The sequence below is a fragment of the Primulina huaijiensis genome, chromosome 7 (assembly GCF_012295235.1).
Source record: "Primulina huaijiensis isolate GDHJ02 chromosome 7, ASM1229523v2, whole genome shotgun sequence".
Classification (NCBI taxonomy): Eukaryota; Viridiplantae; Streptophyta; class Magnoliopsida; order Lamiales; family Gesneriaceae; genus Primulina; species Primulina huaijiensis.
Genome location: NC_133312.1, coordinates 3,263,886 through 3,286,941, shown reverse-complemented (window position 1 = coordinate 3,286,941; position 23,056 = coordinate 3,263,886). Strand labels below are relative to the sequence as shown.

The 23,056-nt window shown below is 37.0% G+C and overlaps 1 protein-coding gene across 4 annotated transcripts; it reads right to left on the bottom strand.

The window, feature by feature from the left end:
• Positions 1 to 1,736: 1,736 nt before the first annotated feature.
• On the bottom strand, positions 1,737 to 21,893 carry LOC140981749 (protein SWOLLEN 1-like). Of its 4 annotated transcripts, XM_073448175.1 has the most exons (16): positions 21,602 to 21,893; positions 18,849 to 20,347; positions 18,268 to 18,729; positions 10,370 to 10,447; positions 10,152 to 10,285; positions 9,612 to 10,045; positions 9,374 to 9,426; positions 9,172 to 9,279; positions 7,259 to 9,096; positions 6,960 to 7,068; positions 5,082 to 5,262; positions 4,309 to 4,376; positions 4,106 to 4,215; positions 3,205 to 4,011; positions 2,189 to 2,285; positions 1,737 to 2,101 (listed from the first exon to the last, which is right to left on the bottom strand). In XM_073448175.1, exons 2-16 carry the CDS (start codon positions 20,335 to 20,337, stop codon positions 2,082 to 2,084), a joined length of 5,988 nt encoding a protein of 1,995 aa, XP_073304276.1. In that variant the 5' UTR covers positions 20,338 to 20,347; positions 21,602 to 21,893; the 3' UTR covers positions 1,737 to 2,081. The 4 variants fall into 4 exon arrangements, with proteins under 4 accessions (XP_073304276.1, XP_073304273.1, XP_073304274.1 ...); XM_073448172.1 differs by having other exon boundaries at positions 10,152 to 10,447; XM_073448173.1 differs by having other exon boundaries at positions 10,152 to 10,447; positions 18,268 to 18,708.
• Between the last annotated feature and the right edge of the window lie 1,163 nt (positions 21,894 to 23,056).

The following is a 23,056-nucleotide window of genomic DNA, read 5'->3' as shown; positions in this document are numbered from 1 at the left end:
AATTTTGGTCTTCGTTTGTTATTTTGATATTTTATATTGTCTAATTTCAATTTTAATAATATTACTTTAAATTTGTGGCAATTTTAGTCATTTATCATCCGATCAAAGTGTCGATATGACATTTACACATTATCTTCATGTAAAAGCAACACAAGTGTCACGTAGATGCCAAATCATTCTTACGTCAAATATAACGATTAAAATTACCAAATTAACAAAGATCACATAGAAAAACTGAAAATTTAATAACATAGACCAAAATTGCAATATGACAAATGTATAACATTAATATTGCAGTTTTTCCTTTTCTGTCCTAAACATGCTTCATAATTTTCATTCAAAAATTTCTTTTAACTTTATCTAGAAGGGTTTGAATTTGGAGGGCATTTGTTTCATACAAGTAAAACTTAAAATGAATGATTTGAAATCTCTTGTACTGCCCAAATATTATTTTTGTTAGTCAACTTTCCAACTTACTCATTTGAAACACATTTCAAATTAACATTGTCTCATAAATCCAAATCATTTAATTCAAACTCGACTTAAATTTTCTAATTATATTGTTATTTCCGAATATTTCTTTTATTTGCATCGAAAAAGAAAAATTAAAGCAGAAGAGAAGACTTAACATATAAATTAACGATCGTGTTTTCTAGATCCCTCGATTATTCAATTATAACATCACAAATTCTATAAAGGCTGCAGGCCGACTTTTGTTAGTTTTCCAGCAAACATTTCAAAATTATGAATAATAATAATTATTATTATTATAATTATAGGTTTAATTAGGACATCTGATTGCAACTAAACCGAAGTAAAGATCGATGAGTTGAACTAACGAGGAATAAGTTGATCTTAGGTGGAAAGATTTTAGATAACGGAAATTTATTAGTTCTTGTTGGCCAAATTAATAATTGATATATGAACATCTTTCGTTTTCAAATTAACAATAGCTTCCAATTGCATCCACTAAAATAATCTAACATTATATGTAGTATGTATGTGTTGACTTGGAGTCCTTGGACATTACAAGTCTTGACGTTTTGAATATCTATACTATTTTATTAAAGTTGAAAATATGATAGTAACCATTTAAGAAGGAAACCAACATTTTCTTCCAACTATACTAATATTACATTTTTATTTTTGTTTTTGTTTTTGTTTTTTTTTTTAAATTTCAACACACACTTTTATTTTATTTTTTTTATTTCAACCATTCAAATTACAATTTAGTCATTCCATTATTTATCAAGTTTCACTTTAGTCCATCGATAATGATAAAAAAAACTATATACACACGCATCACGTGTGCAGAGTAACTTGTATATATTAAAAGTCGCGAGTTACCTTAAATTTTTTTTAAAAAAAAAAATCTATATCTTGCTTCTATAGTGATATGTAGATTATTTATTTGAAATGAATTAAAGTCGCGAGTTCTTTTNTTGATTATAAGGGAGAGCGACATTAGGGGCACAAGCCGTCTTTAATTTCGTTTTCTTTACAATATTACATAGGTTACTATGCGTATGTTAGAAATGATGGTGATGATGTGTCTGATTGTATCAGTGATAATTTCTTTTCTTTTCTTTTCTTTTCTTTTCTTTCGAAGATGCATTAATCATATCTTGAGTACTTCTGCAATTGTCTATTTCATTTAATCATCAAGAGATAAAAATATTTTTTCAAAATATTGAAATTTTTTAGGATAAGAACAACATTTAAATGGCTTTCCAAGGGACATGAAATCCTTGTTCACTTCACATAATAATTTACTAAAAAGGTTACAGAAAAATACAATAGGGTTCAGAAACTAAAAAAATACAAAAAGGATTCAGAATTTAAGACATCTCTCTCTCTGCAATCGTTGTGCAAACAAACAGACAGATTCCATATACAGCCTATTCCAGTTGAAATACAAGTTTTAACTCTCTAGTCCTAAATAACTATCAACATCTATCACTACTAATCTTAGTGCTGAAACGCCTAAAAATGAGAATGGATGGAGCACTTCCATTCTCATTTTTCTTCAGTATGACAAGAAATCTTGCATATAACATGGCCTAGATATCCGTTTTTCCCTGTCAATTGTGGCTACTATACCCTGTAACAAATCATGCAATAAAATTTAAGCGCGAAATAAAAACGTGTACAACATTAATAAGCTGTGAAACTAGCCATTCGATATCACCTTTAGATGTGTTTTTAGTGTGGCTCCTGTGGCTTTTGTCATGTGAAGAGGATGGGAGCTTCGGGATTGTGAGCGAACTTTGCAGCCCTTCTAACAGCTGAAGAGTAAAAGATCAACAGATTGCTAAATGATGCAACACAAAAGCTAGAACTATGAGACACAACATTTTCATATTACTCCCAAACGATGTAAGAGCTCTAGAAAGGGGATATACTACCTCCTCAACGATATCATACAACTTCCACCCTCGTTGAAATTATTTTTGCACAATCACGATGCCCCAAATTAGTACTCATATGGTTGTACTCGGCCCATTTAACATAAATGAAAGGAATAAAATCAGCACTTTCCAAATGAAAATTTTGCACACAATTCAGCACACACAGGGTATTACTTACTTCGAAATGTACAATAACCGTGACCATCTTTATTTTCTGTCATGAGCTACTCTTCTAAATCTAAGGAATCAATCAAACTTTCATGTCATGAATCAAGGTTACCTTTCAGCAAAAACCTGTTATTATTTACACCACTCGGCTTCATAAAAGGACATCTTTTACGGTTCAGAATCTTTTGAAGCAACTACGAGCTTTTAGATATTTACCTCCCGGATTTAGGCAAGTGGAGGTTAACAACTGGACAATCCTTTTTAAAAACCAAAATAGGGTTCTGCACAAGCAAAAGTCTCCTAATGGCACAATCAAGATCCCAGCTAAAAATGTTCCACTCAGGTAAATTAAAGTAAGTTTCAGCAAACCAAGCACAATTAGCTTCAACCAATCTAGACCAGTCTGTATCTCTTTCAGAATAGATTTAAGAGTTCTCAAATGCTTAGGTGAAAACATTTATCCTTTTTCTTAATAGTGATACCAAACTGAGGTGCAATTTATAGGGGATTCTTGCCTGATCAAAATATTAAATGAACAACTGCGTAGATCTTATGGAAACAGCAAGATTAGACTAAACAGGTAAGCATAAGAAAAGAGAAAAACAATAAATGATTAACAAAGACTTACCCTTGATGTTGGCTGAATACGGCGAATTGATCGGCGTGGTTCAATAGAACCAAAAACAAAATTTTCATCTGCTTCATTCTTTTCCGACTTACCACCGGAAGTTGCAAGTTTCCCTTTCTTGAGCCGCTCAGACATAGTATTCACTGCTGATGTTTTCTTGCGATTTTCTGATTGAGCTCGAGAAGAAAATACAGTTGCACTATCAGGAACATTGGAAAAGGTTTCAAATTCAGTAAGGCTTTTCTCAACTGGTTCGTTATCATCATTGCTTAAAGCAGCATCGCTAGCATTAGAGCGGGAAGAGGTTAAGCCATCTTTCCGAGGTAATATTCTACTTGGGATAGTCGGAGGTTTCCCAGACTTGGGAGCTTTGAATTTAGCCTCTGCTACTTGTTTCTCCTTCAAATCAATCTTCGTATTATTTTTCGATCCCCTTGATCCTGGTCCTTGAGACGTCAAAAATTTAGCTAGCTTAACTGAATCATCAGGTACAGTCTTGGTGCTCCTATCAGAAACATAATGTTTGTTTACTTCAATGAATTTTCTCTTCTTTCCAGGCTTAGGAACACCAATAACAACTCTTGATCCTTCTTTCTGGAAACCAGACCTCATGGTCCTGCCCATGTTGGGTTTTTTACCATCCCTACTACTGCCAACATTAAAAGCTGTTTCTTCAGCGGACAAAGGCAATCTATGTTCAGCTTTGTCAACTTCTGCGAAATTGATGGCTTTAGACAGCTCACCCTTCCCTTTTGTCTCCATGTCAGTGCTTCCCAACTTTGGTCGCTTCTCCATTGGTGTATCTCCCTGAAATGGAAACACACAGCTGAGTAAGATGACAGCTAAAACAAACTTTTGTGAGACCACATTCTAAACTATATAATGAAGTAAAATATAAGACCTGGGAAGTCCTGTCCTGCCCTGATCTGCACCACTCAATCCATTGGCCATCAATCCAAATTACAGTTGGTCGTAGATGCCATACTTTGACATCTAATGTCTCCCCTTGAGCTATGCACACCAGAAAAGGAAAATATTTTTCTAGTTTGCACATCAAAAAGTACCTAATATTCTGTATAATTCGTATATGCAAACAAGAAATACCTGGGAAATGGACATTCCATGTGGTTGTTTCTTTTTTATTCTTCTCCGAAATAATCCCTTCACGCCAACTGAAACAGCATGTTCAATGGAGAAAAGATAGATGAAGAAAAAGTAGGGCTCAGAATCATTTCACAGGCCAAATATAGGCAAACTTATTATGACACATGTCGTGATTTTTAAAATAGTATACTAAAACAAAGGACTCAGTGACTATAGTCCCAGGCTCCCAGCCAAAAGACCTCCACATACAATAAAGATTAATCGAGTCAGGTTGAAACGTATTCCTATTAATGCAGAATGCCTCGTGATAAGAACAATTTTGACCATATGGTGTCACTTACAATCATGGGCAAATATATTTCTCTTCCATTCTCACGAGTTAGAACAAACAAAATATGATTCAACTAAAATTCTCCACAAATAACAGAAGCATCAACTAATCTTTATCTTTAAATGTGTGCCATTCAGGCATGTGCAGGATCAGGATGTAAATTAAGCTCCACAAGATCTGGCATATACGAACGCTTCACAATCATTTCAGGTATCTAATGTCCCATAAATCAAATATGATTAACAATATATTTGAAGTTAACTTCCTAAGACCCCACTTAATAAATGATGAGCGACTCCTGCAGGCTCATACATTTTGACCTATTTTGCTACCCATGGGGAGCTAATTAAACTTCACACCAAGAATAATCGCAGAGCATCAAAGATCTAGCAAAGCAAGCATTAATAACAAGCCATTATCATATAAAGCAGATTGCTCTTACCAATCCTGCACCCAAGCATCAACTTTGTCTCCAACAGACCAAGCATAATCCTTCACAGCAGCTCGACGTCTTTTCCTTGTCCCTTCAAACTGCATTGCGGTCATAGGGTGAGGAACACGTACCATTGGAGGGTTACCATCTTTGGCTTCTAGTGATACCCACTCCTTCAGTTGTTCTGAGCCTAAAAGAGGAGCACATCCATGTGAGAAGAATCCTCAGCAGAAGCGATACATTTTGAATCAATTACAACAACAAAATTTAGGCGCATAAAGAGTATTAGCCCAGAATAACATAGAGCTCAAATTTGATGAAAAGCTAGAGTACCAAGATGACAGAACACTAAATGACATTTTTTGAATTGAGACATAAAAAAACCTGCATTTTAAAAAACATCCAAAAAACTCCGAGAACAACATTCCTTGCAACAAGAAGTTGACGGGAAAACCAGTTCTAACTGGCACCGTCCCATACCAATACTGTCACCCACATTCGGCCACTATTTTTGCTTACATGACCAAAAGAAAAATAAGACCATTATCATTCAGCTATTAAAAAAAAATCATCCTACACTTGCCCATGACCTATCACACATGTATTCTCTCTCAACATCCACTCGAACAAAGGCATCTTCATGCTTCTGAATGCCGTGTATGACCACCACCAGAACCAAAGTCTATTGAATGGTGTTGGTTAAATATCACCAAAAAATCAGAAGCAAATCAAGGTCAAGGTTTGTATCACGTCAAGTTTTAGTGACAATCCATTATGTGATTATAATGGACTGCATAGGGATTGGAGTTTTATATTATGTTAATATGACCCCGGTTCTTACTAGATCATGCTTGGACTTCTGGTCTGTTTTTTGTAATTAAAGTCTCGTGTTAATAAAATATAATTTCCTATCAAAAATTTTTAATATGCTTATCATTTCAGATTGACACACCTCAGGATTCAAACCATTTTAAAAACCATTGATGCCCCACAAATGGCCCCGAAAAAACCACTTGTCAAATAAAAAATTTAAAACCATAAAAATGAATTCATCAATCACACATACCCAAGAGGCAATCCCCTCCAGTTCACAAACTACCCCAATCATCATATATATAACATCCTCAAAACTCCACACGACCATCCTAGCCCTCTGAGAAACAATATCTCCCTCCATGATAGAACACCAATTAATGAAAACAAACTTCGGCATTCACCAAATCAACATGATAACTCCTATGACCAAGTGTAGGTGCATTACAATTGTTCACGAAATTCAAATTTATCTTAAAAAAATCTAGAGCAGTAACCTTTTTAAGAACAAACAAATAGCTTTTTAAGAACAGAAATAAAAAGAGAAAATATTGTTGACACGCAGAATCTCAGAAATTCCACCAATTTCATCAAAAAATCATAAAAAAGAACCTTGAAAGTTATGATAATCTCTACACAAACTGCATTCCCAAAACTGACTTATTACATAAGTTTACACAGGGCTCATACGCTTCCAATCTATACTGAACCTCCATATGCCTGCCTGCTTGTCTCTTTGGCACTGTCACCATAACTCAACAAACCTACACTTCAGCCAAATATTTAAACTAAGCTCGATGTCATACTGAACCAAAAGTGTTTATGAGGTCTTCCTAAGCTTCTTTGTTGACAAGGAATATTTCTGTTCTGAAAAATGGAAATTCCAGTCTAAACAATTCTTACGTTGTTTTAAAAGAACAATGATGTGACAAACAATGTGATACTGCTGCTATTTTCTGTAAATTGCCATCCTAGTTAAAAAGACATAAGTCCTTGCACTTTTTTTAAATTAGTGGCACCTTAATTGATCCAAACAATATAGGCAAAACAATTTAAGAAACATTAGTCACAGACCTTGATCTGATTGGGGTTCCGTGAAGCAAACGAAGGCATCATGATCCTTCAAACTCAATACATTAGCTGAGAACCATGCTTTCTTGAAATCACCACAATCCTTGAGAACCTACAGGATAAAAGCAATCCACATTTCCTCACGACATGCCAAAAATTAAGTATCAACTCCATGGGATTAATTGTCTCAACATCAAACATTAAGCAACAGAAACATTAGAAAATAAGACACAGGCACATAGTCTAAACCAGGTAATCTAAAATAAGTATAAGATACTGAAAATCCAGTAAAGCTCACAAACCTCAACAATGGAACCTTCTTTTATGATTGTCGTACTATCATATGTAGCAGGAGTGAAGGATTTCAATCTCGATTTAACTAATGGTTCGGCAGCTGTGCCACTGGCTTTATCTAACTCAGTCACTCGTTTATCCTTGTGAGCTTTTGAACTCTTCTCCCCATGCTTGATAGAAGATCCAAGACTCTCTTCAACTGTGATACCAGTATCCACAATAGTTCTAGATAACTCCCTTTGAGCAGGCGATGCGATATGACTAGTAACATGCATATCCTTAGGATACATCACTGCTACATTGCTGTTGTCAGCTTTGTTATTATTCACGTCATTAGATTTTGAACCTGGCACGGAAGCCACCGGCAAAACTTTCCAATAACCATCTGGTCCGGCCTCCACCAGTTGACTCAAAGTGAAAGGATCGCCCATGGCAACAATTTTTCCAGTATGTGAAACGGCCTCTGCTGCCATTTCCGCTGCCTTTACAATGGCATCAAGATTTTCAGCATGCCTCGTGGCAGCAGAAGCAGCCTCAACCCTTTTCCTAGCAGCCTCTTTGGCAGCATATATCACAGAACTGGAAGTATTGTCACAATCTCCACCCACCCGAATCGATACAGGAATTGCATCGGCCAAGTTGTTTACAGAGTTCAAGGTATCACATTCAGGTGCACTGAGAGTCCCACATTTGGTTACTGATTCATCAGCTATTTGTTTTGCCAGCATAGCAGCATTTGATGCAACCTTTGCAGCTGCAGCTGCGGCTTTAGCAACAGAAGCCTCTGCTGAAACAGCAACAGTAGCAGCTGCTAATTTAGCCTCAGCTTCTGTCTTCAGGCCAGAATTCTTTTGCTGCTCCAACAGACTCCACAAACCTTGACAGTCCCTTACGGCAGCAGCAGCGTGGACAGCTGCCTCCTGAGCATGTAACTTAGCCTCCTCAACCTTGCTAAATTCCTCGAGAACCAGTGCCCTTTTATCCATGATTGGATCACCACTCTTATGGTGATCACTAGAAATTGAGGGCCATGCAGCAGGGATAAACTGGATGGATTTGCCCTTTGGCAAAGTACTAGAAGGGGCAGTGAAAGCAATCGGTGTAGAATAATGAGTACTAGCTACAGGTACGGGCATTGAATCTGAAATTGAGATTCGACCGAAATCCTCCATTGCAGAAGCCTTTTTTGACAATCGGTTATCTATTACAGGTATAGAGAAAGAATCTGCCGGTTTAGCAGTCACAGAAGCCTGTAAAACACCATCAACACCAGAAGATTTTTTTCTCTTTCGAGATTTTGTATTAGCAGAATTCGGGGTGGTTGACAACGGAACCTTTTTCAAGTCAACAGAGGAAGCTTCGGGATATAGAGCGGTAGACCCAGTATGAATTGCAGGAATGGGAGATACATGATTTATACCAGAGGAAACAGAAGATGAACCTTTAACTGCAGCTGTTGACTTTACTGGTTCCGGAATCGGGAACACAGCATAATTAGAACTGATATCAAATGGAGAACTTTGTGAAGAAGTACCCCAGGGTACTGGGAAGGAAGCCTGTGCTTGCCAAGAGGTTGTATGTGACACCAAATTCCGTATGACTGGGGTATGATAAGGATGCATGGGAGAAACAGCCGGATAATCAAAACCAGTACATCTGGCTGTGCAGCTAGATGGTACAGCCTCACAAGATGAGAAAGGAATACTCCACAGGGGTGAAGAGAGAGGGATCAATGGATTAACAGCCTGAGAAGAGATGACTTTGTTGCTTGCTCGACCAGCAGGAGATGAAAGAACTTCACTTCCAGTAAAAGCCTGTCTATTCACTTGATCTGGAGCTTTAGCACCTGCATCACTCCACACCAAGTCAGTCAGCCAACAATAAATTGAAAAAACACAGAGTGGACAAAATGTTAAGGTACCTGAGGTTGATCGTACAGGTGTTTCAAAATTAAATCCCTGGGATTTCGGACCACTAAGCTTTTCGACAACAGCACGCCAAGAAGGTTCCCAAATGCTCCTGCCGCCATCTGTAATTTTAAGGAGAAAAAATTAGAATTAACTTGGCAAGCAAAAACGTATTACTCATTCATTATTAAACATGATAGCAAGACTGGAACTAACCAGACACACCAAAGGCCGAAACCATACAAGCTTCATCGGGCGCTACTCCTTGTCTGCAAGAAGCAACCATTCAGCCATAATTAGATCAACTGGAGGATAAATTGAAGCACAAAAGATAAAAAATTTCACAAGAATCTGAAATGAGAAATTTCGGAGCCACTGCAAGATGATACAGTGCAGCAATTTGAGAGAGAGAGAGAGAGAGAGAGAGAGAGAGAGAGAGAGAGAGACAACTTACATAAGAGATCCATAAACAAAGATCTGCGCTCGCAGTTGCACTTGCTGTAAATCTGTAAAAGGCTGTTGAAAGAAAGCTGATAGTGGAGCAGAAGTATTTAGATCTGGTAAAATGGATCCAGGAATAGAAACAGTGGCCCTTGGCTTCATAGCGCTTTCGAGTGTCATGAGTTGGCCCGCCAACAGCGGACTCACCGGACCACAAGATTTATCCCCCCTTTCAGTTTGCTTCAAAAGTGATTTTTCCTTCACCTGATTTCCCGTTTTTGCATTTTCCTTCGCAGATTTACTGCTTCCACGTCTTGATTTACGTTCAGTGGAACCTTTAAAGCTTCCAGATGGTGGCACCCCATCAGACATTAAAGAAGTTTCATGAGAAATTCCCTTCGTGAGATCCGTGCCAGCAGATGTCGTTGGTGGGGAAAAACTCCCCGTCTTCAAACAGATTCATAGCAAAAAAAGAGCAAAATGCTAACAAATTGACAGAAAAACAGATATAATGTCATAAAATAATCAGAACATGTCAAGAGAAGAGGAATACCACGGCCAATTTGCTTGCTTGAATACCGGGAACTGATTGCAAACCGGTAATGGAATCTCCAGTAGACTTGGTATGACTTCCCAAATGCTTAATATCTGAAGTACAAATCCCCTCTTCTTTGGAGAGAGTTTTTGCTTTTGCATCCACAGATGATGATAAAACGTTACCAACATTTTTCAAGTCACTGTTTTTAAGAGACACACGCTCGCTTACTTTACCTTGTGAAAGCTCAGTACAACTAAGGCCAGGCAAAGAAAGCTGGTTCAGTTCATCGATATCAACAGCCTGGGTGGTAGCTGCATAGACCAACAGAAGAAATCCGGAGTTGATATAAATGAATCAGGAACACAATAAATAAACTACTACCCAAATCTTCAAAGCTAATACAAGGTTCATCTATCTTGCAGAAGGAAAAAAAAGCTCAACGTAGAGCGTCACCATCCAAAAATAAAACTGAATTGCTACAGATTTGGAGCTACATATATAAAACTTACTATCTGCTACAATATCAATCCCCTCCCACAGCAGTAAGCATCAATATGTGGTCTTAGAATCTTTTTATTGTTCAACAATTAGGATCTGGACACAGCATCACTGCCCATATCATTACCGAGAATATTTAGGATCTCAAAAATGATACTGGAGACATTCACTCAAATCCTCAATAACTTTGTTTCGTTTTAGCTATTCCAGTAAAGATCCACCTCAAAGGAAAGAATCATCTTTGGAATCTCGTCCAAAGACAACGCCATCAACTTCAGGCATCAAAGTAGCTAAACCTAAAAGTTGACTCAAAAGAACTCTGCAATTAGCAAAGTACTTCCGCAACATGACAATCAAAGGTGTTCATGCCAATCAAAATCACAGGATACTAAAGAAACATTTTGGGAGTCGAAGAATCCACACGGAGCAAGTGATAAAATGTGATGAAATGCGACTTATAGAATTAAAATCATTAGTGTAGTAAGTGGGAAAGTACTTGTGTATAGTTGAATTGAAAACAGGGTACTGTGAAATTCTCTCAGATCACATTTATGTAGCGATGATAAAAACAGTACAGTAAGTAATAATAGACCACAAATGTTCACAATAATTTCCAAGAGTAGACCGGTAATGATGCAGTTTAAAGCCTCACATAAAATGTAGTTTAGATGAATAATTCATATATATGAAAGGCTTCACAAACGTGCAGACAGAGTTCTTTCTAGTTTTACAACAAAACTGTTGAGGGGTTTGTGTTCCAGTCGCTCGAGTGAGAGCCAAAAAGGTGGACGTAAAGAGAGAGTAACCATGTGATCTTTCTCCACTTCAACATGTGTGCTTACAAGCAAGTAATCATTTGGCTAAGTAGTGAAAAACCCATCTCAAGCATTTGCCCTTTAGTTCCTACCTAACTACTGGTCTATAATGTGTTTACCATCATTGCAATTCTGTCAAAAAAATTTGGATAAATTCAATGTTATTAAAAGTAAAAGTAAAAAAAACTTATTAATCGACAGTCACTGTAATGATTTTACAAATTTGAATAAATCAATTTATAACCACTTGGGAAGGGTATAAATTTATGAGGAAGCTAAAGGTTTAAAATCGGGTCTAAAGAAAAGGAATGAAAAGGTCTTTGGGAACTTAGGAGTGAGGTGTGCAGAGTTGGAGAGGAAGATCCAGGTGTTGGACGAGAAGCAGGAGGAGGAGGAGGAGGAGGAGGGTCCAACTACTTTAGCTGGACGAGAGAAAAGAGGCCAGATGCACCTCAGAAGATTTGATTTGTGAAAAGAACCAAATGTTTGGTCAGAAGGCTAAGGTTAAATGGATAAAGGAGGGGGATTGCAATACAAAAAAAATTTCACTTGTTGCTCAACCAGCGTAGGAGCAGGACTATTATTAGTAAGTTGGAAGTGCTGATGGGTCAATTATTTCATATTTAGATCAAATTGAGTCTCACTTAACAGAGTTTTTCTGGAATCTATACAGGAAGACTGACAGTGGTGGGGCATAGAAGGAGTGGAATGGACCATGGAGTACTATTGATATTGAATCTAGGACAGAACTTGAGTCTCCTTTTTACGAAGGGGAGGAGATTAAGAGAGCAACCTTTGAAAATGACGGGTAAAAACACCGGGATGGACATTTTCAGAGATTTGGCAGTAGGCATGAGAGGAGTGAAATTTCAAATATCCAAGTTTGCGGACGATACGTGATTCTTTACGAAGAATGATAACGATTTGAGGTTACTGATGGAGATACTGCATTCCTTTTATGAATCCTTTTGTGAATGTCAGGGCTAAAGATCAGTTTGGAAAAAAGTGTCTCAGGATCAACTGTGAAGAAGAGGTAGTGGAAAAATTAGGTTGCGGGATTAATTGTGGGAGTGAGTCTTGGCCCATAAGGTATCTGAGGCACCTTTGGGCAGTATCCACTGAAAGTGAATTTTTGGGAGCGAGTCATTTTTAATATGTCTAAGAAGTTAGCAAGCTGAAATAAAGTTTTCTTATCTAGAGAGTAGATTGACTGATCTCAGCAGTTTTGAACACATTATAAATATATTTTATGTCATTTTTCAGGATTCCCCGGGGAGTAGCGGAATCCATGGAGAACATCACGAGAGATTCTAGAATCATTATAAAGGAAATTGTTGTTAGCAAATACGGATTACGGGATAATGGATGGGATGCGGACATTGGAAAGCGTGTTATTTTTACGAGTCCTTGGAAATTTATTTCTAGAATCTATCCGGCTTTGAGTGAGGTGTGTGGTTAGGGGGTAATGAGGACAGGTTTTCGGAGGACAGACGGTGGGAGATTCTTCTTTTCAAGATTTTTTTCAATCGTTATTTCAAATTCAGGCCAATTCTCACTTAATGTGTTTCGATTCATCACTCAATCATTCAACTATTTCTCGGAACTCACATTTTTGACGTGATTTGAAGGAGGAGGTGGTGAACAAATCAAGTTTATCGCTTCGATCTTGAAGACATCAGGAAGGGGATTCGGGATTCCTCGTCGCAGTTTTCTGTGAAATCCTTCGAGTCTTTTTTTTCTTGATAATATATATCGTTATTTCCCTCTCATTCAGATCATATGGAAAACGCCAATCCCTTCCATGGTTCAAGTGTTCTCGTGGACTACAGTGTTTGGAAAATAGCTTATGCGTGAGTCGATGCAAAAGAGGTCTCATAATTTTTTTTTTTTAATGAGAAACATACTAATATTAATAATAAATGATTGTTTCCATTACATGAAGTGGACTAGTCGTCCACTACCAAGAAATAGAAAAACATTCAATTAACAATACACCTAAGTCCAATCTCGTAGAAGATCAAGTATCGATAAGCCTTGAAATTCTTTATCAGATTCAATCCAGTTTGCTATTTTGATCTTAATTTTTTCCAAACATTCTTCTGTGCTGTCTTCCAATTCTTCAAAATTCTTCTATTTCTCTCTAACCAGATTGCCAAGAAATTACATGGATCACCACTCTCCAAAAAAATTTTCCTCTTTTGCCGAGCATTTGTCCAAGATCCGTATTAAACAAATCTTGTGTTGTTTTCGGCACGACCCAAACCAATCTCATTCCTTCCAAAGCCCTGGCCCACAATTCATTAGTAAACTTACAATGAATGAGCATATGATCTTGTGTCTTCAAATCCTTGCAACACAACACACACCAGTTGGGGCAAAGAGCACATTTAGGCCATCTCTTTAGCATCATCTCGGATGTCGGTAATTTTCCTAAGATTGCCGTCCACGAAAATATTTGAATCTTTGTCGGAATAGGAGTTTTCCAAATGATATGGAAAAATTTGAAATCTTGGGCACGATTATTTGCAGAAAAAAATTATTGGAAAAAATATTTGACTGTGAACTTCCCGGACGGATCCCCCTCCCACTCTCTAATATCATCGACCCCTTCCACCAATCTTACCCTCTCCAAAATGCCTAAAAACGAAGACAATTGAGTGATCTCCTCCTCTCGGAGAGATCTTCGGAAATGCAAATCCCAAGAAAAATCAAGTGAAGAAGTATCAAATGCAACAAAATAAGATATAGGCAAATTACGAGCCGAAGAAATTTGAAATAAAGAAGGAAACAAGTCCCGGAAAGATAAATCCCCCCAACAAATATCCTCCCAAAACCTGATTTTGTACCCCCTCAAACCACTAATCTCAGTAGTCGGTGATAAGTCGGGTAAGATCTAGAGATGAACTTCCACGGACATCTGAACGTCACATTCGTAGCCAACCCCGCATCCCATCCATTTTCTTGTAACCCATACTTACTCTTTATTATTCTTTTCCACAATGGCTCATCTTCAACGTTAAACCTCCACCACCATTTTCCTAATAACGCTTTATTTCTCAAACAAATATTCACGATACCTAAGCCACCTTTTTTTTTCGGTCTACAAACTTGTTCCCACCCAACCATGTGACAATGTGGTTCATCCTCATTTCCATCCCAAAGAAAATCTCTCATTATTTTCTCCATCGCCCCCGCTATTCTTTTTGGTACCTTAGGGACAAGAAGTATATAGACAAATGATTCAATACAGCAGCAATCAATGTTACTCTTCCCCCTTTGGACAAAAAAGCCTTTTTCCAAGTTGCCAATTTTCTAGTTATCTTAATCATGATTGGTTCCCAAAAAGACACTTTTAGAGGGTTACCCCCTAGAGGGACTCCCAAGTATTTTATTGGCCATTGATCCCTACGACAACCAATCCTCTGAGCTATCTCTTCCTCTTCTACATCTTCTTGATTTAAACCCAATAAAGCATTCTTTTCCCAATTGATCCTCAATCCCGACATATCTTTTTTTCTGATAAGAAACTTGATAATATTATTAAAAATAGATTGTTTCTTTTACATGAAGTGGACCACCAAGAAAGAGAGAAGCATGAAATTAGCAATACACATAAGTCCAGTCACTTTGCAGATCAAGTATCGATAAAATCTCAAACTTTTTAGTATTTCCAATCCTGACATATCACCAAACGACTTAACGACTTGCACCAAAAAGCCCAAGTCTTCCTCCCTCTTAACAAAAAACATTGTGTCATCCGCAAACTGGATATGCGATACTTCCACCTTTTCTATTCCCACTTCAAACCCTTGGATTAAGTTCGCCTCTTGTGCTTTGTCAATCAAGCTTCCCAAAACGTCCACTACAATATTGAACAAAAATGGTGATAAAGGATCTCCCTATATAAGCCCTCTACATGCTTTAAATTTCCCCCTCGGTCTCCCATTAATCATGATGGAAAACGAAACATTAGATACGCGTCCTCTCATCCATCCTCTCCATCTCTCCCCAAAACCCTTTTTCCTTAGTACGAAATCCAAGAACTCCCATTCAACATTGTCATACGCTTTTTCAAAATCAATTTTCAATACCCACCCTTTTTTATTTTTCTTCTTCCCTTATTCCACCAACTCATTCGCAATCAAACAACAATCCAATATTTGTTTTCCTTCAATAAATGCATTTTGAGATTCTGACAATGTATGTGACAACACTTTTTTCATCCTTGTAGCCAATACTTTTGCTATTATCTTGTATAAGCTCGTTGTGAGGCTAATGGGTCTGAAAGTCTTAAACCTTTATTGAGTCATGTTTCTTTGGTATCAAACATATATACGATTCATAAAGTCATCCCGTTTATGATCCCCCTTCGTAAAATTTTGCAAAAACCTTCATTAACTCGCCCTTGACTATATCCCAACAATCCTGATAAAGCGCCAAAGTAAACCATCGGGACCCGGTGCCTTACATCTGTCACACTCAAACACCGCCTTCTTAACCCCTTCTTCCAAGAATGGTTGTTCAAGCTCACTCATCATATCATCATCGATAGGCCTCCATTCCACTCCTTCAATCCCAAATCCCCTCATGTTATGCCGGCAGGAGGTTGAGACTTGGGATCACTTGTTCATTCATTGTCCTTCTACGAGCCATCTCTCGCATATAGCTTTGGTTGAACTGGAAATCACTTGGGTTTCCCCAAGATCAACCTGGGATTTATGTAATGAACTCCTTATTTGAATGAAATACTAATTAAAACATGATCAAAGAATAGTTAATTAAGCATTATTAAGTTATTGATTAATTGAGGATCAACAAATTGAGATCCACCAAATTTAAAATAGATCACCCAATCTACTTCAAATTATATTACTACGAGAAATCCAACTAGACGAATGAGATTATGACACATGGCAGATAAGATTGAGTTTGGATCTTCTGAACTACTCTAGATGTAGCCTATAAATAAAAGCTGGTTTTATTTGTTTTCTACCCCGTTTTCCCTGAGCTTCTCTCTCGAGTTTTAGTCATATACTTTAGGTTTTTTGCAAATTTCTAGGGTAGTTCAGTGTCGGGAAGGTTCGGAGCTAGTGTCGACTCGAATAGGGGTCGGTGAACTTGGACACGTAGATCAAGACGTCATCAGCGAGCTGACGAAGGACACAAGTACAATCCTAAAGCTTTAAATAGTGATTTAAGGATCATTAGAAAGAACTTTGAAGTATGTTTAGTGATTTTGGATCTAGCATGATAGTGATTTAAGTATGATGGTATCGTCTAGGTTCAAACGAGCATACTTTTTGTCAGATTGTTTTAGTGATATACGTAATGTACTGATTGAGAAATTCAAGCGTAGTATACACGCTTATATGTTGCATATTTATCCATTGCATGAAACCTATTTTACTACTTTGACATATTATGCATGGCATATCACTTTGGGCCCGATATCTTTTGAGATATACTTCGTTTGTATGGGCCGTTCGGTCCTATTTTGTATTGTGGATGGTTTGGTATTAAGAGCTACAATGTCTGATGGGACCTACGGGCTTTGATGCGACATTGTAGGTCCATGTCTTGATGATGAGTGTGGGAGCCAAAACATACCTATGGCAGACCAGAGAATATACACTCAAGCGCCTCTAAACTGAGCATGAGATTCTAAACTGGATCTTTGATATCCAAGCATACTGCATTTTGCATGCATCATATCGGTTTGTATACTCGTACATTCTCGTATTGGGCGATTGTCGCTCACGTCTTTGTTTTCATCTTGGACATCCCATTCCACGGGGCAAGTCTTAGATTGGACGATTCGAATGTCCAGGACTGTGGCCAGAGCAATTGGGTTTTCAGTAGTGATCCAGTGGAGGTTTTATTTGGTTTCTCATATTCTCGTGCATGATTACAGATTTCATATGGTTGTCTTAACGTTTAAAATTAAGATTATTGTTCTATTTTCGTTTGGATTGTAAGATGATTCAGTTATTTGGTTTCAACTGTTTAATTGTTGTTATTAAGTTTATTTATGCATGCTCATTAGTGTGTTTAGTAGTGACTTGGGTTAGGGCGCTACAATTTATTTGCCACGAATATTAGTCGAGAACTAGGGAGGTTAGTTCGACTTTTTTGGGTTGTGGTGGTTCATATATTTATGTTGGTCTATTTTGGTGGAGATGAACATAAGGATTTTTTACGATTTATAAGACTTGCTTGAAGATTGATGGGACAAAATTAAGTTCAGGGTTTCAAGTTGGAGTTTGAAGAGCATGCAGTTTAAATCGTTGTCTCATATTTGTACATGAATTGATGTCTAACATCATGCTAAATTGACTTAAGGTCTAACTTCATAATGCGTTTTGTAATTATAATTTTTTATTAATATAATATTTTTACCTATAAAAAAAAACAATTTACATCCACAAAGCAATTTCATTCATATTAATAAAACCTAGTTTTATCATGTCTTCAATAGAATTTTCGACATTGACAGCACATTTACAGTCTTTATAGCAATCATTTGATTCCTCAAACAACATTAACGACCCTAAAATAACCTTGGTTTCATTTTATAACAACTGAATTCTTTAAAATTTATCGTGCCTATCATGAATCTTGCATGCATGTAGGCCAAATCCATTTCCACAATGCTCAAACATCTTGGCATAATTTATTCTGCGATGGCTAACTGTACTGCACCCCAGAATCATGGGAAGACGCAATAGGTCAAAGGAACAAGAAATCTAGATCTGAAACCCATGATTGTGTCTATTGATTCTATGAAAAGAGTACATCAGATACACATTATAATAGCTTACCTGAAACTATTAAAGAATTTTCTCCAGTGCTTCTTCCTTCTGCCGCTTCTTTTGGCTTCTCAGAAATTACAGCTTCAGCTACATCATCTTGCACAGTCAAGCTAGGGGCAGAATGTTCCACATTTTCATTCAAGTCCTTACTAGCTTTGTCACACGAGGCGGCTCTGGAAGCTTCCATCAGGATAGCAGACTGATCGCCTCTCTTAGCTTCGATGACGGGAGTAGAATCAGACAGTGTGTCTTTTTCAGATCCAATAGCAGGGGAAATCTCATCAGCCACTCCGAAGGACACCTTCGTCCCTGATATAATTGGCTCTTTATTTGCTTCAAGTTTAATTGCTTTATTCTGATCCCTGTTCCGTATATCATATGAAGGTGTGACACTCTCATCACATTCCGCTAAATCGCCTCCTATTACACCTGATGATATCAAAGTTGTACCTGAAACCCCTGAGTTCAATACTGCCACGCATTTGAATATAAAACAGATATCAGAGCATATTTGGGTTGATGACTGAGACCTGAGACAAGATTAGGACATTGTTGAAAAAACAAGATAAAAAATGTACATGCAAACATACCTGGATTATCCCCGGTAGAATCGACGGCTTGGGATGAAGCTGTCTTCAGATTTACTTCAACTACCTCACCTGAAAAGGTGGACCTTCCCTCTTCCTCATTATCATCACATACCAAAATCATTGAATCAAGAGGAAACTTCTTGTCGTCCTTCTCGCGTTTAGAAGCATCCAGTTTACATTCATGAACATCCGAATTGACAGAAAGATCATTTTCGATGCATGTCTGTAGCAAGGCAGGAACAAGATCCCCATGCTCTAAATTTTCTTCCTGTATAGCAGCAACCTCTCTCACATTTGTGATATCGTCAATCATTGTTTTCTTCATGCGGCCCACACTATTAAATGACAAATCTGCTGAATTACCAAGACCATCTTTCTGATTGTCTTCTATTCCAATTCCCACAACAAACTCTTTTCCTTGAAGGGGAGAAAATGGCTCGTCAGTTAACATATCACAACCTTCAGGCAGCCGCTTGATCTTTGTACCTGAAGAGAAGACCGCAGGTACACAATCACTGTCACCTGCAGCAACAAAAGAAGCCTCATCCAAACCCTCAAATGTAGACACAGACTCTCCCTTCCCAGAAATACCGGATGTTCCACCTATGGTAGTAACATGAATATCAACTGCATGATCTGCAGATTCCAACTTCGAAGGAATTTCAAGATGACAAGGCATATTTAAACTAATGTCTTCAGCATCATTCCCACCCACTAATTCATTAATCGTACTGCCCGCTTCCTTTCGTACCTCCACTCCCACAGAAATATCATTTGCTACACTAATTGTATTAACAAAATCGGGATTACAGAACTTATCCACGTCACCAGTCTCCACAATGCTCTCAGTGATCATCTGGGAAGAGCTCTCGTTATTATCAACTCCCATGCCAGAAACAGGTAAATTTTCCTGGTCATGTTTGCTAAGAGATTCATTCGGCATGCCACTTGAATCACCTTGATTGTCCATGGAGCTCTCCAGGTCTGTATGCAAATTTTCACTGGTCACTTTTAAACTACCACCTTCACCTTCAAGCACATAATCCATCTGGTCATTCTTCAAGTTAACCTCCACTGGTTTCATCGAGCTACCAAGCTGAGGGTCTGAACCCTCAACCATAATTTCACCTGGGGCCACCTCTTCCTGTCTGACTGCCTTCAATAACATTTCAACAGATTCTGATGATGTTGCCTCAGACCACACATTGTCATGCCTCGGCAAAGCACAAGATGCTGTTGGGTTGGAGCCAAACTCTATTCCACTGCTTCCCCGAGAAAAATCCTCGATCCAATGATTATCTTCCTGACTTGGAATACCAAGAAAAACTTCGTTCTCAACTAAACTATCAAATCTTAAATGCCCGTGAAGGCTGTCATCAAAATCGAACTTGGGAAGAGAAAATGGTTGTAAAACAGAGGAAATTTTAGAACTCTCTTCACCAGCTAAGTGAAGATTCTGGCCTCCATAGTCATTGTCATCATAGTCCATCGGTGTATACCTAAGAGTAAAAAAGTACTGAGAAGGGATATTGAAGGAGAATTGAAACTTATGGAAAACAGCAATCAAAGAAACAGTAATTACATAAAAATATAGGAAAATACCATCATGAATCCATCAAGGCACTACAACTACATCCCACAAAAAATGTTCAATGGTATATCCTATATGTACCCTAGTTCATCATTCACATTTCAAACCCTATGTTTCAACATGATACTTATCGAGTTCACAATCTGAGTTCTTAAACAACCACGCCAAGATCAAAAATATGAATTATAAATGATTGAATGAACCAAAAGGCTATATCTTCGAATTAACATTGATATTCAGGTACTGGTTAGTCTCCAAACTTATTTAGCAATGAATAAAGGAAAACAAAAAGCAAAAATAATTTCCAAAGCCTCTCTGCACAATCACTGATGTCAGATGTGGATTGTCCGTCAAGTTGAAATACGATGACATTTTATAATATGTGGCCTATTATGTACCAATTTACAAAACTTCAGCCATGGCGCAGTTGCACCAAAACTAAAATAACAAAGGGCTAAGATGGACCTTTTCAAACAAAGACCCGAAATGCTATAGACTTTTAACCACTCTTCCATAAATATCGGCACAAAAAGCCAAAACCATACTTAGGTTACAGGGTATGCATTCTAATTCAACAAGTTCTAGATAAATTAATAAATAAATTGCAACCCACGTAAGAAAAAACTAAAAGAAAAAAGACAAATGTCCTACGAGACAGAACAAAAGAAAGCGAAGTCCAGATATAAGTACTGTAATACAGGGACATAAATAATACCCACATTTAACGAAAACTGGACAGAGCAAGTCCATGTTGAAGGTTAGAAACTATCGTAAAGTAAAACTAGTATACTATTGTACAACAAAAATAAGAAAGAAACTTAAAGACAGGTAAACTAACACATCTCAAAACGCTAATCCAATGCTAATAGGAAAAGAACTCATCTTGGTCCCTAAAAAGAAGAAGAAACAAAAAGTTTCGTAATTTCTAACGCAGAATCAGCTCATTCTCCTAGAAACACGATTCCTTCCACAATATACGAAAACCCTCAATTTCACCGACATATAACCCTCCATTTTCAAGCACCTATAGAATAGTAAACGAAACCCCGAAACCCATAACCTACATCTCAGCTTTTTCTATCAAAACCCAGAAAAATATAAATACCAAATATTCAAAGGCCTCAACGATACTGTAAAAAAAACAAGAGGAAATGAAGAGTACCAGAAGAAATAAGTGTAGAGACGCTGCCTCCCTCCATCCGGGGACGAAATCCTCACCAACTTAATCCCAATTGAACGACCACACCTTCCTTCATAACCCTAGCCGAGAACACTCCAAACTCCTCAGTAGACTCCAAATTCACCCAACGGCGTTGTTCTACTCCTCAACCTTTACTCCCCTGGGCGCCGCACGTACATACAAACATTTGTATGTATACAAAGAGAGAGTTCCGTTTTGTTTCTTTACGAGAGGAAACGAGTTTTTTTTTTCTTTTACGAAGAAATTGTGAATACGGGGCGAACGCGACTGATTTTCAGACAGAGGGAGGGTATTCTCGGGATAATAAAAATGAAGATCAACGTGTCTGAATTCAATTGGATAACGCCTTGAAAGATCCAATCACCATGAGGGGCAAAGAATTCAGATAGGTATGCACCACGTTTGGTACCATTCCATTTCATTACACTAAACAAAATTAGGTTTTATCTGATAAATACGAATATTTTCATGTTCGTATCATACATAATAATTTAGAAATATATACATTTTTTATCGTTTATGATTAAAAAAAATTGCCTTTATTTTTTTAAAATAATATTCTATGTTTGTCTACCTTAAGTCAATGTATTAAATTAATAATTTCGATAAATTAATAAAATAATATTATTTTGGATATCAATATCATAAATCTATAATTATCTATAATAAGTAAAAACATACATAACTAGGACAAATTAGCTTTTTAAATATACATATATATATATATATATATATGTATAATGAAATTTTTATATATTAATTCAATTAACATGGTACAATACATTGATTTTTTATATAATTAAATTTATATTTTTTGAATAAAAAATTCTCTTTAAAATATAAATTATTAATTTATCCCTTCTTAATAAAAGCTTCTACTTATTCAATCCAGTTTGCTTCTTCTGATTACAATTCTGTAAGTTTACTGTTATTTTTATTTTCTGTTTTTATTTATCTTTTTAATTTTTATTTCGTATATTAGCCTGAATGACAGGCTAAAACATTTGTGTTAAATCATCCCATTACTAAACCATGATCTTTATTTATTTGTAACTTGGAATTAAATTGAAATGATAAAAGATTTCATTTAAATTTTAGAATTTGATGAAATATAAGGGTTGATGGTTGGACATAAGGTTTAAAGACGAACCAGGAAATAGTAAACACAAGGTTCGAAGTTAATTAAGAGGCATAAATTCATGTTGTAGCCCTTCAGCCTGCTTAGCCGAGAGATGGCGTTTAAGGCGTTCATGGGTGATTTTTATGAATTTATGTTTCTGAAGTTGTCTTCGGGAAATCCTCTGTTGTTTAATTTCTCTGGTATATCTTTTGTAATTCCTTTTATGTTTTGTAAAATTGCCATAGATGAACCTTATATTCATTCTTATTCTGGAAATTAAATACCTCCTTTTATTA